Source organism: Mixophyes fleayi, chromosome 1 (genome assembly GCF_038048845.1).
Source record: "Mixophyes fleayi isolate aMixFle1 chromosome 1, aMixFle1.hap1, whole genome shotgun sequence".
NCBI classification, from domain to species: Eukaryota; Metazoa; Chordata; class Amphibia; order Anura; family Limnodynastidae; genus Mixophyes; species Mixophyes fleayi.
In genome coordinates, this window is record NC_134402.1 from 381,645,470 (window position 1) to 381,663,955 (window position 18,486).

General features: G+C 40.7%; 1 protein-coding gene across 4 annotated transcripts in view; it reads right to left on the reverse strand.

Annotated features, from left to right (window-relative positions):
• The window catches only part of YTHDC2 (YTH N6-methyladenosine RNA binding protein C2), a 100,098-nt gene extending 81,863 nt beyond the window's left edge, over positions 1-18,235 (reverse strand). For 2 of the 4 annotated variants that reach the window (XM_075179678.1, XM_075179670.1), the window contains exons 1-7: positions 18,103-18,233; positions 16,678-16,845; positions 13,577-13,667; positions 11,571-11,767; positions 10,512-10,711; positions 6,418-6,584; positions 5,124-5,226 (exon numbers count right to left, since the gene is read on the reverse strand). In XM_075179678.1, coding sequence (XP_075035779.1) covers positions 5,124-5,226; positions 6,418-6,584; positions 10,512-10,711; positions 11,571-11,767; positions 13,577-13,667; positions 16,678-16,845; positions 18,103-18,109 — 933 coding nt within the window. In that variant the 5' untranslated portion in view covers positions 18,110-18,233. Of the gene's footprint in view, positions 1-5,123; positions 5,227-6,417; positions 6,585-10,511; positions 10,712-11,570; positions 11,768-13,576; positions 13,668-16,677; positions 16,846-18,026 lie in introns of all 4 variants that reach the window. The other 2 variants (XM_075179686.1, XM_075179696.1) reach the window with 2 other exon arrangements.
• Between the last annotated feature and the right edge of the window lie 251 nt (positions 18,236-18,486).

Consider the following 18,486-nt stretch of genomic DNA (forward strand, 5'->3'; position numbering starts at 1 on the left):
GGATATTCAAAATTGGAGCTTGATACATTTACCCCCAAGAAACCTCATCTGTTGTACTGGAATCAAGGTTGACTTGGGAAGATTGAAGATCCAACTGTCTCACCAGAATCTGGGTAGTCAGCAGAATGTGCTATTGGAGGACAGATTCTGATGGCGTCTTTAACAGCAGATCATCTAAGTATGGCACAATTGTGATGCCCTGAGAACGGAGAAGACTCGCCATTATAGCCATAATTTTGGAGAACGGTAGTCAGGTCAAAGGACTAAACAGAAAGCGTGCGTTGCTCACCGCAAAGCAAAGGAGACACTGATGCGCCTCAGAAATGGAAACATGGAGGTAAGTATCTTTTATGTCAAAGGATGCAATTGTGCCTTTTTCCATGTCCCGGTACACTGACGCAGCGACTCCATCTTGAATCCTCGAACCTGGTTGTTGAGTGTTCAGAAATTCAAGATCAGACAAAAATATACCCGGTTTCAGGTCCAGAAAAAGGCTGCAGTGAAACCCCAAATCCAGTTCTTGTGGAGGAACTCGAACTATCACACCAGAAGCCAGAAGGTTACGGATAGCCTCCAGGAGAGCAAATCTTCTGAGTCTGCAGGTGGGAAGGCCTGTAGTGAAGAATCTGCGGTGACAGAATCTGGCAAGGTCGATGACATAACCCCTTGTCACTACCCCTCGAGCCCAGGCATCTGTGGTTAAGGCCAACCATTGCTCCTGAAACACTGTGACATGATGGGTCTTCCCATCATGCAGAAACCTATTTTGTCAGTCTGGATGCATAGTGTCTGGCAGACCCCCTGCTTCTGTGGGAACCTTCCCGAGAAGAAGATGATTGACCTCTGTCTGAAGCTGCCCGAGACCTTCCAAAGGAACAAATGGACCGGATCTGTAGTTGTTTGGTTTAGCACTGGTGACAGGGAAAAAAGGTGCACTTACCTCCCATAGCAACCTGAATGATCTAATTCAGTTTCCAGCTGAACAAAGTGTTAACATCAAATGGCAAGGACGCCAGAGTACACTTAGATTCTGCATCTGCAGACCAGGAACGCAGCCGCAATGAATGCCGAATTATGAGAGGAGGTGACCGAAACAGCATCTAGAGATGCCTGAAGTAAAGCCTCCTATATGTGTTCTGCATGGATTAACAAGTCAGCTCTAAGCCTATTCGCTGCCGGCCTGTAGCCAACTATTCTGTCCATTTTTTGAATGGCCTACAAATTGTGTAGATCCGATAGGTTACCATATGAGTGGACCTAAGGGGAAAATCACACTTCCCGTCTGTATGGGCCAGGAGTAAGAAAGCACCCGGCACCAGTAAAGCGGTGCATTTAGATAGAAGGGCAATGGAAGGATCAACTTTGGCCAAATTTTCCCATTTAACGGACTTTTTCGATGGTAAGGATAAAGGGATCTAAATTTCCTCGGCAAGCTCCAATTTCCATCTGAAACTTTTGTCAGGTTTTTGCCAGGCCGCTGAAACAATGTTGAAGAGTTTAGGAGACAGCAGAAAACAGACTGTCTGCTTTTTCTATCTTTGAAAAAGAGAAATGAGAAGAATCTGTAATCTGAGATTTCGCAAACCCTAAAGTTTTCAGAACACCCAGGACTAAATCATCCACTCTTTGAGGTGTAGAGGAATTCTTCACGCTATAAGTGTCCTACCCCTCCGACATTCTCTTTAGAGGAGAGTTCCAAGTAAGAAACAATATTCTGAATTATTTCAGGAACATGGCTCTTGCATGTCTTCTTATGGGGAGCACTAAGGAGTCGTTCCCTAGCCAGAACCTGAGCAGATTTAGATAACATGAAAGCCAGTCCTGCCTATGCCTGACATGTGTTGGTAAAGTATCACTTACCTCTCTGGACCGAGTCATAACCCGAGAAAGTACAGCAATAGATGCCCCCAGAGAATTAGCTCAAGCTGGTCCCTCCATAGGCATCGGCGTAGGTACAGACAAGCACTGATCTCGTACTGATGATGCTTTAAAGCAGAAATCTCCTATTAAGCACTTTATAAATGTACAATAGGGAATAAAATATACATATAATATATTACACCATCAAAAAGGGTTACAGACACTCTGAAGGGGAGTAAACCCACTTTGTGAACTTGTATAGTCAAACACCAGGTGATAGCAACATCTATAATATTTAGACCCCTTTGAGGTGAAACCAGCGCGTAGGGCACAAAGAGAAAGCTGCAGGGACGCTTTTAGAAAATGTCTGCCTCAGAAGAGGAGAAAGTCAGCATAAAATCATCATTCTGCCTTATGGTACAGTCAGATGTGATGTTATTAAAAGTCATTCTGTTTCTCTTAAACTTCCACTATTTTCAGGATGTGTATAGGAATATGTCCCTGTTCTCCGTAACAGTTTTATTAGCATAACGGGCGATTGTATGTGGTATATATGCTGTCAAGATGACACTGGAAAGGTGGTCGTACACCTGCTAGTAGTTGACACTACTGGGCAAAGAGGTGAGGAGTCTAACCCGACACCTGGTGTTCACCGGGTACACCCGCAGGAAGTTTGGGCTTTGCTGCGTCGGATCTGCTGGCTGCAGCCCTCAGAGCCAGATGCTAGTGAAGTAACTGGAGACTTGAATAGAGCGTAGTGAGCAAGCTGGGTATAGTAACAGGAGATGAAGAAGAAACATGTAGCAGAAGAAGGTCAAGGAAGCCAAGGCCAATGCTGGAAATCAATGGTACCAAAATCACTAAACAGAATAATGGTCAAGAACAATGCAGTAAGCAACAAAGAATCAAAAGAAAGTACAAGCATGTCAGTACTACAGGAACCAGGACCAGAACCAGGAATGAAGTCATCCAATACTATGGCACTTGGATTAGTGCTAGAGTCAGCCTGAAATAAGCTATAGATTAGTTAATTTCCGGAGGTCAGTGACGTTTCAAAATAATATTATCAAGCTCAGGCCCGAAAAGTACCAATCCCGAATATGGAAGGGCCTCAAATGAACTTTTGACTCTGCATCGGCTTCCCAGGATCTAAGCCAGAGTCTGTCTGGTTGTCACCACTGAGGCAGACGCAGAGAAAGACATTGAGGCTGCATTCTGAGCAGCATCATACAAATAGCTTGATGCCTCTTTAAGGTGCAGAACAAGGGGAAGCAGGTCCAAATCCTGAAGTCCTGCAGCGAGTTGGTCAGCCCATGTTTCCATGGCACTAGCAAACCATGCTGAAGATAACATTGGTCTAAATGAGGCTCCTGCAGCTACTTAGATGGATTTTAAAAACCCTTCCACTTTCCGGTCAGTAGTGTCCTGAAGGGAGGCTGTGCCCAGAGCTGTCAGAGTGGTGTGGCGCGCAAGCCGTGTGTCCACCCTTGGTACCTGTTCCCAAAGGTTAACGTCATCTAACTGTAGGGGGTACAATGCCATGAATCTTTTAGGAACTACTACCTTGTGGTCCAGCTGTGACAAACCTGCTTCCGCAATTTCCCTCAACTCAGTAGAAGGAGGAAAGCAGACCGTGCGTCTCTTCATTTTTTGTTTTTTAAAAGACCCTGATCCGCAGTTGTAGGTCCAAGAGGTGTAAGGTCCTTCTAACTGCCAGGACCAGATCCTCAATGCTCTGATTTCTGTGAGATTCAGCAAGATCCATGACCTGAGGGGTGTCTGTCTCGTAAAGGATTTCCCCGTCCTCTTCAGATAATATCTCTGAATCTGAGACCAAAAGAAGAGAATGATTAGTCCTTTTCTGTTTGTTTTTTGGACTGAGAAGATCTTGGAGAGTCTAAAATTCTGTTCAGTCTGTCAATGTCCCTAAATAATGATGTGGACCATGCAGGTTCACCTACAGGGGCCCTTTGGAGAGCAATAGAAGATGAAGGGCCAGCCAGTAACGCTGGAAAGGGTACCCCCGCTACCGAGGTAGAAGGAGAAACTGCGAACAGAGCCGTAGTCTCTGCCCGACGGGTGAGCCGCTGCACCAGAGTGCCAGCGATACAGCCCACACCAGTTCTTCCGTTAACAGCGAAGTACTACCCTGGCCCTGCGCCACCCGGGGCACCGCCTCACAATCTACGCAGAGCCCCCTCGGGTCCTGCTGTGTACATTTGGTAATTTTATCTTGCACTTTGAGCAAGCAAAGTATTTTGCTTTAGGTGCTTTTCCTTTAATCGGACATTATGAGAGGAATAGCAATTACAGAATAGAACATACAATGACAGTTTAGAAATTATACAACACAAGAAAAGAGATTATAAACGATACTGTCTAATCCCTGACTATATCAGTCAAAAGCTGTATCTTACTACATGTTGTTTGATATGTATTATGCCCCAGCAGGAATTTGTGATGCAGCGATTCCCTTGAAGCCTTGGTCAGCAGTGAAGCAGATGGCTGGGGAGTGTTCTGTGTTCTTTTCCCAGATAGATCTTGGCGCCCAAGGAGATACCACCATACCCTCTTCTGTGGGTAGGAAGCTCTTGTATCCAGCTCTTCCCCTCCTACCAGCCTTTGTTCTCAGCACTGTCTCTCTTAGCCACCAAATACGTGCAGCTTCTATTTTATAAGTGCACCACCAGGTCTTGCTGCCACCGATATCAGTTTCATCAATGTAGGGGGGAACTTGGTAGTGGCCATAAGATGGCGGCCGCCATTGCGCTGAATGGCGGCACTCTTCACACGAAGGTAGCAGCAGTCATCACCAATCAGAAGAAAGTAAGCCCAACTCCTACACTGAGGAGCTACAAGGGGGTTGCAGGGGGGGGGGGGAGGGGGAGAGAGGTTTGTCAGCCAGTTACAAGTAACAAGTTAACTAGTTAAGTGCCAACTCCCACACTCCCCACCTACAACCCCATGGTAGCAGTGTCCCCCAGAAGGATATGAGAGAAAATGAAATCTTAAGTACAAACAATCCACACACAAACACATAAGAATCTCAAAAATGCCCCATTAAAAAATGTAAATGAACCAAATATCAATAAACATTACTCCATCAAACACAAAAATGTGTCTATGCAACACCTTCTTTCCTCCGTTCGGTTTCTCTTAATATAACAAGCTTTCTTTCTTACTTATCCCTTAAGATGTGGCATTTCACTGAACTTCCAGTAAACCTACCCTGTGATTAGGTGTATACGTATATGAAATCTTACCACAATTACATGAGTCACAGTTGAGAGTGTAGCGTCTCCAGCCATGAGAGTGCGTAATAGGACTCCGTTAGTGCAGAAGGTGAGGAGTGTTTTGGGAGAAACACTGTTAAACACAGATGAAAACATGTTTCAGCTACAGGAAATATATTACAGGCTATGTTTTGTTAACTGACTGTTATTATTATCATCATCACAATTATCATAGTACAAAGAACAGCCACAGCACTGCATGGCATAAACACTAGACAATAGGAATAAACATCTTGTTTTTAAGAGCTAACAATCTAATACATAAAGCGGAAAGACACATAAATTGTGAGTTTGTTGACTGATGTTATTGGTGGGTAGTGTATATTGTACAGCAAGTTATAGTGTTTACTTAGGAGGGGGGGGTTGCTTCTGGGTCAAGTCGCTATAAGTTTTTTTTAGAGAGGAATTTTTGAACGCATTTGACATTAAACATCAAGTTGCTCAGAAAATTGGTCTAAAAGACAGATACATTTTTCTTGGCATAATCTTACGCGTCTGTGATAGAACACTGTGCATTCTAATCCGGGAACTAAATCATACTAGCTTTGGCTCTGGCACCTTAGGGATTAACTGAAAATAAAATGCCCAGTGCATTATGTGAGAAATGATGGATAATTTGCTCATCCATCCTCTCACTGTCCTGTGTTGAGCTTAGCATCCTGAGTCAAAACTCTGAACGCCAGGCTGCAGTCCTGATGCAGAGTAAGCTGTCAGGAGGCCCCAGCCACAGCCAGAGGTGCTGCAGTAGCTGTACAAACTACCCGAAGGCAAGCGGTTCCAGTTTATTAAGGAGCCTTGGGGTGGTAATGACTGTTCTCCTATCACTAGGGGCACAGTGGTGCTGCTCCTTTGACAGTTACAGTGAGTGAGAATCGGGTGTCTGAGTAGCACCAGTTGGAGTGGTCAGTAAAAGCAGGTTACCAACGGTAACAGGAAATATCTGTAAACCAACTCCGGACAGCAGCAGAGTAGACCCATCCTATCACAGATTTAACTACAAACTGTTCCACATTGCTCACAGCAACAGTTGCTTCCATTTTCTAAACTGTAATAGAAAAATTGAAGCATCTGATTCTATGGAAAAATTCTCATCTATCACTCATATTGTTTTAAAAATGTAAGGTTTCAATGTAAAGTACCTATATATAGAAAAGGTACCATCATTTTTATTCTTAATGGCCAGTAAAACATGGCCATTTCATTTTACAGATAAATCAGATGAGTATGTTCGCAGAACAGTCTAAGAGGAAGGAAATAATCATACCGACTCTCTAGGCGAATCTGGTAACCAACAGATTGACCAATTTTCTCTCCCCTTTCAGCTGCAACCCTTTCAGCAACAGCAATTGCAGCCAAGCGTCGTGGTTGGGTGCAGAATGTTCGACACGGGATTCCATTTCTGTAGCAGTCATCAAGAAGGAACTGAGGGATCTAAGAAAGAATCAGAGTTTAAGGTAAATTAGAATTTAGGACATTTTCCTTAGAATGTTTCATCCATTTTTCATGCAATCTGAATGCAAATATTTAAATGGAAACGATGCATACAATTATACACTCCCTCCGTCTTCATAAATCTGTTAGACATTTTTGTATATTTTTTATTGTTTGTGTATTTTTACTTCCATGTACTTTGCATACAATATAATGTGCCCATTTATATAACTTAGTAAAATTTGTTGAAGCCCTGTAACTTATGCCATGTACAGTATGTATACAAAGAATGAATGCACTTGGATGTGACTGCATAGCTCTTACAGTTGAAATACATTATATATATATATATATATATATATATATATATATATATATATATATATATATATATATATATATATACACACACACACACACACACACACACACAAGTTAACCCGTGCATGATACTCATGCATTCTAGTCAAATCAAGCTACTTAAGCTGTTAAAAAGGTTCTTGTCATGCATTTGGGCCTAGCCCAGGCCTCCTCAGGGGAAGAGCGTTACTTCCCGTCGCAAGCGCCCTTTTTTAACGTGGTTTTGTCCACGTGTCACCACCTCATCATTTTTCTCCATCACCTCATCCTTCATCTTCATCAAGCTACTTAAGGTGTTAAAAACTCCCCACTGTCACCCCCGGCAACCACCAACCACTCCCAACTGTCACTTCTCCTTCAAGAAATATATAGGTCAGTGTATAACTCTGCCCAGCAGGTGGCGCTGCAGCTTGTTTTTTTGTTTTTTTTCACACACGCCACTAGGCATTTATATAGTAGAATATACATATACATACACACATATACATATGCATATGATTTAGAAAATGAATCTGAAATTTTATGATTCATTTCTATTAATATTATACTTTTGTTATATGCTATACTTTTATAGTTTGAAGGCCCTGTAGTGGTTGCATCACTCTGTGTATGAAATACAGTTATAATAGCTATTATACTATAGCTATAGCTATTTCACGCAAGATTCGGCACACAAAGGGGCTTATGTCAGAAGATGAATCAGACCCTCTAAGTTTAAGTGGAGCTGACAACATTCACTTGTAACACATGCCTTGCAAAAAATCTAAATATGCTTCATCCGCTCATCCACCCTGATGTTTCACTTTAGTGACAGAGTTAAGAAAAAAAAAAGTCTATTAAATTTGTTTGACATGATCTCCTGCCATGGACCTTTTAATTTGATTACTCTCAATATTCAGCAATTGTTATTTCTTCTTTACTCCTGATGTGAGACTCACAAGTCTATAATAATCAAATATTTCCCTTCTGCCTTCTGTGTGTAGTGGAACTACATTTGCCATTCTTCAGTTACCAGGAATTATACCAGCAACAATTGAGGCTATACTTTATATATGTCTGTCTATAGTACAGTAGTGGACATATTCCCCCTCTTTTATTTGCCTTGTTTGAATTTTCAACAGTTGATACAGAGCAAAAAAAAAGTTACTTAGGCAGTCTTCATTCTTTTTGGGTCTACTTCAACATATCCATCTCCTTCAGTTTTTAACCTTACTTTTCCTCCCTCTTTTTCCTTTCACTAGTGTATTTACAGAACATTTTGTCACCCTTTTATAATTACTGTAGTCTTATCTTATGTTTGTTCTTTAGCACATTTTATTGTGTGTTTAGACATTTTTAGAGTAGCTTTAAATGTTTTATCCTCCAAAGATTGGGATTTAGTGCCAGATTTAGTGCTTAGAACATTAATTCTTAAGAAGCTTTATGTTTATTAATACATATTTTAGTTTATTCCATTGTTATTGCACTTCACCAACCAATTTCTACAATGTCAGGAGTATGCACAAATGATTTCTCATTTTACTAAAGTCAGCATTAAATTAAAAAAAGAGAAACAAACAAGTTTAGTGTGGTATTACTGTACTCCTGCCAGTTTCATAAACCACACTGACTGTAGGTCCCTAGACCCCAAGCTCTCTTAAAGACACATTTGATACATTTCCAATTGTAAAAACTAAATCTAGAATTTCTTCCTTGCATGTTGGTTCCCTAATAGCTTGAAGGATGCTCCATGCAAGCAATCCAAACTCCTGTCACATTGAGCAATTGGCAGATTCCAATCCACATCAGGCCTATTAAAATTTGCTTTGATTACCCCCTACCCTTTCATTAACAGATCAGAGGTTTCCCCTATGTATAATCTCTCTTCAACATTCCTCTTTATGTCCTAGTGGTGTATAAATTGTTTCTCGAGAAACACTCTTAATCCTATCTGCAGTGCCCTATATTAAACTTGCTTTCATTACATTCTTTACATCATCATCATCACCATTTATTTATATAGCGCCACTGATTCCGCAGCGCTGTACAGAGAACTCATTTCTCATCAGCCCCATTGGAGCTTACAGTCTAAATTACCTAACACACACACACACACACACACACACACACACAGACAGACAGACAGACAGACAGACAGACAGACAGACAGACAGACAGACAGACAGACAGAGATACTAGGGTCAATTTTGATAGCAGCCAATTAACCTGCCAGTATGTTTTTGGAGTGTGAGAGGAAACCGGAGCACCCGGAGGAAACCCATGCAAACACAGGGAGAACATACAAACTCCACACAGATAAGGCTATGGTCAGGAATTTAACTCATGACCCCAGCGCTGTGAGGCAGAAGTGCTAACCACTAGGACACTGTGCTGCCCAATATAAAACCTCCCTCAGCACAGTTTTCTCAGTAGCTCCCTTACCTATTAAAATAATCATTAATAAACCGTTTGAAGTACTCATAAGATCCTATGTTCCCCTAGCAGCATGATGGATGCAGTCTCTTGTGGACATCTTATCATTCCAAGCTCCATTGTCCAGACTAACAAATCCAACACTATTGCTCTTTGCAACATTTTTTTATCCAGGTGTTAAAGTGTCTGATGCAAACCATCCTATGTTCTTCCAACAAAAAAATGGCACCAAGCTTTATGTAGGGTGGAAGTGAGAGCAGTGGCTGCTGACAGGTTATATATGGTCGCCTACCTTTCCACTGGGCCCAGGGCGGGAGAGACTTATGAAAGAAAAGCCTGCTCAACCCTTTGCAACATAAAGACCATAAACGAGACGTTTTTTCTGTGTGCCTCATTGTCAGTGTTGCCTATACTCCTGTTCAGCCACCTACCAGTACAGTCATTGCCAACTTGACAGAGAACAGAGGAGTGATGACAGAGCAGCTGGAATGCCTGACCACCCATCAAGCCTGGATAGCGTTGAGCTGCCGGAATCAGAGGAGCGAGTGGCATGCAGAGGAGGAGGAAATGCAGACGTGAATGGGTTGTGGGAGTTCTGTGGGAGACAGTGTAGCAGCAGTAGGGAAAGCATAGAGTGTAGGGTTAAGATGATACTTAGCCCATCCAGGCTACAGCCTCTCAACAGACATATCCCTGGACTCTATAATTCTACAACGCCACCCTAGTAAAGGAGCACTTTTGGGTGAAGTCAGGAGCAGGGTAGGAGGGCAGCTATGGACTGTTTTCTGCCCTGCCATCCATAGAGAAAAAGTCAGAGGGGAAGGAGTAAAGTGACTAGAAATTGCCATAGCAGATCAATAGATTCAAAGCTAAATTTAACTAATGTTATGCCAAAGGGTATGTACAGTTCGTGAGGAGCTTAATATTACTTAGCATCTATCCTCTTACTGGCAAGGCCTATCCCCTAGTGCTGTGTCCGCCAACGAAACAAGCAAGATAAAAAAAATAATAAGATCTGCGTGTTTTTATATCTTGATTTCTGCAAGATGTCATAACTATCTTATGTATCTTTCTCAGTCAAATGGTCAACAGCTATCAGCTCCCTCCCCAAATTACTTCAATATCCTCAATGACACAGTCGTATTAAAGATTTACCTGTGTGGTTTTTCCTGATCCCGTTTCTCCAACAACGAGAACAACTTTATTGTCCTTAATAATGTGAACAATTTCCTCCTGTTTTTCGAACACTGGTAAAGACTGACGGAAGGAATCAAATTCAGACTCTCCTCTCTTTATCGGGACTTGGGGAATGCCACTGTTCAGACGGCCACTGGTCTTACTCATTTCACGGTTCTCTTCATACAACACAAAGTAGTGCATTAGAAAACTAGACACAAATCATTTGTTGCAGACTTCAGATCAAAATTCTAAACAGAAATGTGATAATAGACTACAGGGAAGAGTTCCTAATTGATTTACGAACAAAAGCAATACAGGTCTTAAAGAATCATATAGGAGACACTTCTAAAATGACCAATCATTTAAAAGATGTAAAAAGAAAATAAAACGGAATGGGAACACACATTTTATAAAATAGACCATGTGGTCTGCAGGTTTTAGAATCTTTGACAGACATGATGCCAACGCTCCTCCACACCCTTAATGGTATTTTAGAACAATGTGCACCAAACAGATATTAGCTCTAATTAGTTCGGTGCACGTAAAATGAATAAAAGCCAGCATCTGATTGGTTATTATGGTTACTGCATATTTGTGCATGTTTTTGCAGTGTTATCACTTAACGCATTTTATCTTTGAACAGAATTATAGATTATTTCAGGAATGGCATTTGCAAATATACACTATATTTTTGCTATATCAGTGGCAATAGGGGCCTCCTCTTATAATCTCTGTGAGAAGTACTGCTAAACCCTTTAATGAGTATGCATCAAGAGGCTATTTTTAAATGCAATTTTGAATATTTTAGGCATGGTGCTCCAAATTACGTAAAAACGCTTATCTGGAAAGCTTTGGGTTCCAAGCAGTCTAGATAATATATCTCTTTTTATTTCAAAATATACTCTGTCAACAAAGCCTTAAGAGAGATTAACAACGTGGAAAGTGGTATGAATTACATCAGTTGAATGGAAAAAAATATATATACCGTAAATATTTTGTAGGGTCTAAACATTGGCTAAAGGAAAAAGTACTAACCGGCTTCTACTGCAAACACATTGCCCCGCTCTGTTTTGGGAAGCAATTCTGTCCTTTCCTTGTTGGTGATGGGAAACCGCTGGATGAGGCTCCGCATGGCATGCTTTGTGTTTTGAGTCAGACAGCAGGACATGAGTGTACTATTGGCTTCAGAGCCATCTTTCTTTCTTATTGTTAAATACCTATTAGCACCTTTTCTGAAAATAAACCAAACAGAGTCTATAGCAACAGATTACATTGTATTTTTATCAAACCATCTTTGCAGAGGTGCACACTTCCGCAAGACATAAATATTAACACTGTAAAATGTCAGCCACCAATAAATGATTCATATCTTAAACGTAGCTTGTTACTACCATTTATACTTTACTATACACACACAAAGTTTGCACAGTGGTATACACGTGTGCAATTTGTTCAAACCTGTCTGTGAACAGAGCATAAAAAAGGATCATTGATTCCTAAAATGATCAGAAAGTTAGCATACAAAAATTATTGGATTACAGAGCAAGGATGCCACATATACATTATTGGTATTCTGTTTAGATCTCTTTATACCTTATCATGTGCTGTCTTTAAAGCCAATTGTACCGACTCTATATCCAGCTTAGGAATCCTACTGCTAATGCTATCTGTACTTTGTTCACTAGAGATATAAAAGAATGTGACAGAAACACAAATCTGACTAAGGGAAATCACTCCGTTGGCTACGTGGCCCAGTCATAATTCTCCACACATATCACACCTAACCTTTGTAGATTGTCTGTACCCTTTTGATCTCACTATTGACATGTGTGTTTTATACCCAGGGCCGGATTAACCATAGGGCTAACTGGGCTACAGCCCAGGGGCCTCGGGCATCCAGGGGGCCCTTGAAAGTACTCAGCAGCAGTATTGATCGGTCGGGGGCTGGGGCGCCTCCGGCCCGATCAATGCTGCTGAGCACTTTCACTGCGGTCCTTCCCCGGTGCGCTGTAGTCTCCTTACTGAGGAGATCTCGTGAGTCTCACTCTCATGAGATCTCCTCAGTAAAGAGCATACAGCGCGCCGGAGAGGGACTGCAATTCCAGAGAAGGAGGCGAGTGCCTTGGGGGCGGCTCGGCTCACCGGGGGATGGGGGGGGGGCAGCTCAGATCACGGGGGGGGGGGGGCCTCACGGGGGAATGGAGGCCCCCTTAGCCCAGGGGCCTCCATTCCCTTAATCCGGCCCTGTTTATACCTAAACAACTATGTAACTAGATGTATTGTCAATGGACCCTTTGCTCTCTGTGTATTTTCTGCTGCAATAATTTACCTGTAGGTGCAAATCTTCCCTGTTTAACGTTCACATGGTCTCTCTCCTGCCCCTCCGTTAGCGGTACAGCAGGACCAGCAAAAGCTTTATAGGGGCATATTCAATTGTTTAAATTCCCCGCAGGGTTAAAAGTATTACCGTTATTACGGTAATACTAAACCGGATTTCAGCTCGCAGCTCCCTGAGCCGCGAGCTGAAATCCAGCATGAAAGGTACTGTAATAACGATATTTACGCGCACTATTACCGTAATGACGGTAATAGTGCGCAAGTCGCATTACTTTTGCCAGTAACGCTAACAACCATAGAGTGAATTCTTGTCAGCCCACTGTGAGATGGCACCACTGAGAACTCACTGTTTAACAGCTTCCTGGTACGTGACGGACAGCGCGTGCTTCTACTGCATGGCAGAGGTAGTTCCACTCTCATCTAGGTTATTGGTTCAGGTCCACATAGGACCTGTGAAATGTAGGTGTCATGCTTAGACCCACTGAGGTCATGTGGTTAGCGGAAAGTGTGATCTTTGTAATCTCATACTGCTAAGCCAAGGAGCCCACAATCTCTCTTTAACAAAGGCAATAACTTCAAGAAAATTAATATTCAGCTCACCACCAGAACCAAAGTTTCACTGTCTCACAATATAACTTTTGGCTTTGAAACTTAGCCTTATAAGGCATAAACATTTACACAATAGAGTAAACTCAGTAACATACCCTTTACTCTTAGATATAAGTCCAAGTGACTGGGCAAAACGGTGGATAAAAGCTCTCTCAGTGCTGGTCAATGAAGAGGGGAATTCCATTTCTTCAACAAAAAAAGTAAATACAATGCTATTAACTAATCAAAATTGTATTTTAAAGATAGAAGACTACACATCTGCAATAATGATTTTCTTCGTATAAAGCAGTCATTTATAACATACACTTACTGCAGCAGCATTTTATGATCTACACATAGAACAATGTGGTACAATCTATGGCGTTATCAATACTAAAACTGGACAATTTAGTCTGACGCATACAAATTTTAGGCAAACGGCATAGATGACTGTATTTATGCAATTCTCGTTAAACTTGGCCATGTCGGTGTGTGGCATGTTACTTATCCAAACTGCTGTGTATGGCACAGAATGCAAAACATTTGTGTAGATAGGTCTCAAAGACCTGGGGGTAAATGTATCAAACTGAGAGTTTTCCGGCGGGTTTGAAAAACCAATCAGATTCTAGCTATCATTTATTTAGTACATTCTACAAAATGATAACTAGAATCTGATTGGTTGCTATAGGCAACATCTTCACTTTTCAAACCCGCCGGAAAACTCTCAGCTTGATACATTTACCCCCTGGTCATTAAGCACATGGGACAAATGGACGGATCAAAGGGGCATCTGTGTAGTTGGAGTCTGTCAGATGAACACACTGGGCCTGAGTCATTAAGGAGAGTAAGGCAGAAAAAAGAAAAAGGAGTAAATTTGATCCTGGACAAACCATGGTAATATGTAAGGGGTACAAATTAGTTTATTACTTTGCACATAAAGACAAAATTGTTTTTTTTTGTCATGTAACTTTATTTTTACACTCAAAGTTGATCTAGGTCATGTCCTACCTCAACTATAAATCTGTCCCCACATTTTAAATTTACCTCCCCCTCCAATGCAACATGATTTTGCCAAGGTGCAAAGTTACTCCTTTTTTTATCCTTTGCTCTCTGTTATGACTCAGGTCCACAGTGAGCAGATCTACGGTGGCTGTGCTGCAATTGTGCCAGGAAATTAGGATATTTTGGACCAAATTGATCATAAACTGCGAATTGTACAGGTCAAAACAGATTACCAATCCTTATCAACGTCCAAACAGTTTGTTCATATGCCAACGAAACGGCTGATAAATCCAATCGAATCATGATCGCACATCCAGCCAGTCATATTAAAAAGCGAGTGGATGAATACTTAAGATATGATAACACATGTACGGTAACTTTACCATTTTTCACATTTTATTTTCTTAATTAATGAATTTACTTGAGAAATCTTAATACAAACGAATCTGTAATGTCAAATAGAAAAAACACCACTCTAAAGATTTTTATTAATTGCAATAAAAGCAATTTACTGCATAAGCATTCACCCCATGTGCAATCAGCTGTCTTGAGGTTACCTAATTTATTGTATTCCCCATGTGCCTAATTAAAGTGCTTCCACTGATTTTTGTTTTAAAAAACACTTGTCTGTGATAGGTCATCATCAACAATTATTTATATCGCGCCAGCAGATTCCATAGCACTTTACAATTGAAGACCATAGGACATTCAAAGTAAATTAACAATAGGTTATTGAAAAATACCAGTCATCGGAAAGATGCAGACAATTTCAAAGACTAAATATCCCCCATTGCACTGTCATGTCCATCATAAGGAAATAGAGAGAATGTGGCATTTGTCTAGAACTGGCTTCACATCAAAATGTTTTCAGAGTGCTCTTCTCACATAACTGTTGGCAGATATGGGAGAAATATGACATGATACAACTCAGGCACTTCACAAATATGGGGAGTATCAAAAAGAAAATCACTCTTGCAAAAACTTCACATGATCCAAAGCATACATCAAAAGCTACACTGGATAAAACAATAAATATCTTGGCGTGGCCCAGTCAAAGCCCAGATCTAATTCTTTTAAGAACCTGTTGGGATGACTTAGAAATTGCTGTGTCCATTCAATTTTATGTAAGACTTTTTATGGAATTTTGAAAAGAATGGCTCAAAATTGCAGTGTCCAGTTGTGCAAAGCTGGAAAAGACTTTCTCAAATACTAAAAGCTGTATATGCAGCTAATGGTGCTTCTAGTACCAAAACAAAGAGGGGTGAATCTTAAATATCACAGTGTCTATTTTTATTTGCAATTAAGAAGAATCTTTACGGCTGTAGTTTTTTTTTCCATTTCACATTACATAGTATTTTGTGTTGATCAATGGTAAGAATTTCTAAACAAATTTGAAAACTGGTCACCCGCAAAGCAATTAGTTCAGAAAACCAAAGTACTATAACACTGCTCCATGTTTGGGGCTAAAGCAATCTGTTAACCAATCAGAATCTAATTGGAAGCAAATGGTAGGCCACTCAGCTGATAAGTGCAATCTTCATGTGTACAATCAGTGGCTGGTGCTCTAGAGCTGCATGATGCAGTCATTCGGACTGATGAACAACCTGGTGTATACAAATTGGTATATCATGTGTGGCCACATTGTAAACGTATGTGATGATTCTGAGAACAAGATGATGAACAAATGAATATGCTCCCATATGGATAAATTCAACCAAATAACAAAAGTGCATTCTCCTAGCATTTGTTACATGAGAAACAGGTAAAAATGAGGGGGGATAAAATTATTTTATCAATCTAAAAAAGGACAACCAAAGCAAAGTATTTGTTTAATTTTCTTTGACTACAATATACACACCATACAGTATTGCCCACTTTAAGAGACATAATTGTGGCAGTCTTTAGCAAACCAAATATGCATATTGTATATCAGTATAAAGCGCCCATTTATAAACTTCTTAGAGTGTTTTTACTTATATGAAGTGTTTTCATTGTGGGTTTACTGACACTTTAAAGGCATTATACAATTCCATGTAGGTGTTTACATGAAGAGAGCTGCATAATTATATAAGGACAGGCATAAAACATGTTTTTCATTGCAGGATCCCTTCAATGGCATTTCCATTTCATTTTTCTTAATAAATAAAATTTTTACTAATATAATGAGATTTTACAGAGCTTTTGTAGAAAATAAATAAATTAAAAACAAGCCTACCTTTTTGATCACTAAAACGAAATCTATCCAGCGCAATATTGACTGCTATTTTCACTTCTTCATCAATTCGAATGTCTTTGAGCCCCTTTGCTCTTCCAGACTTGGAAGAACCTGGCTGTTGTACTGTGTTAGGGTTCGGTGACATACTGATAGGTCGCGACATTTTGACTGCACAGAAAAGGTTAAAAAAATTATAAATGATGCGAACCCTTTGGATAATTCATGCTCACAAAGCCAGTGTACCAGGAATTCCCTTTGTTTCAGTGTTTAGCCTTGCCATGTAGTTAGTTTTGAACAAGTGTTGAGATGGTCATAACAGAGTTTCTAGTACAATGACACAATCTCAAAAGAGAAAATACATATATAGTTAGTAACATTGGAAAATATGTTCGTAATGCAACAATGATTTACAGACTATATGATGTATGAGTCAATCTGCAAATATTATCTATGGAATTACGCAAAGTCTTCCACCCCTGTAGTACATACACCATGAGGTTGTGTGCCAAAATATTTCTTAACATCATCATCCAGGTGTACCATCAAACATATTTCCCCTTCATATAAAACACCCTGAATAAAACAAATTCCTTATTCACAATTGCTAAAACAGCATTTAGCTTTATTTTTAAGTCCACGTGAATGTCTTAATGAGTATCACCAGGCAGGGGCAGCTGGGCTGAGCGTCAGGGAGGGCATCTGTCCCCCGTTACAGTCCCATAGTTGGCTACCTTGAGGTGGGTCACAGGGTCACCTGCATTTTATCCTCTAAAATGTTCCTAATAGGCAACTGAGTGGAGTCATGCCCCCCAGGCTAAAACTTGCCAGCCCGCTCCTGTCCCCAATACAGAATACTATCAAACTCTTTCACAGAATACTGGATTACAACTACACTGATATGTACTTGTGTCTAATGTATCTACTTTTTGTTCTTTTTATATATGCTTTCCTATACAAGGGCAACTGCAATATTTTTCCACTTGTGCTTTTCATTGAGTTATATGAATTATAAATATATCTGCCTTTGACAAGATCCTCCACTCAGCAGTCCTAGTGTGCTTTCTATCATGCCAGGTGTAGGTAGAGAGAGATATATGTAAACTATGACGGAAACACGTACTAGAAAATAAAGAAAATAGACATTATAATCCAGTGCAATGGGGATATAGTCAGATAGAATGGTCACGATCTATGTCTGTAGGGGATATATATGGAATAAGAGGAGTGTTTATAAAGGAGGTAAATAGTGACATGCTTAGGAACGGATGTGAAACCAGAATCCCGACCGATCCCTGTATTTAGAGTTCTCCAGGGATGACAAGCAGTGTGCTGCTGGGCAGTGGATATACCTGGTCACAGTGATATGCTATACAGAAGAGCGCACTAATAGACCGCCAGTTGTGTAGAACAATAAGCTGATCTCACAGTTCATGCTGTCCTGATACACACTCTGCGGAGGTGTCTGTCTCGCCGCTCACTTCATGAAGTGTTTTGACTCCAACCGCAGCCCGTACACCTTAGAGGCCCCAGAGCCGGGTCTATCCGCTGATTCCAGAGGGAGGAGCCAAGCCCAATCACGCGACATGTGAAACCCACGCTGATTGTAGGGTATAAAGATAGCAATGATGTGAGGGGAAATGGGCGGCCATCATTGATCTGGGCAACAGAAGAGTATTTAATAGTATAGTTTGGTCGCTGCAGTTATTGGGTTTTATTCATGTTTTTTAATTTAGAGGTCAAAGTCAAAATGATTTGGCCACAAACACTAAAATTAACGATAGGTGTAATGAGAATAGTTAAAGCATATCA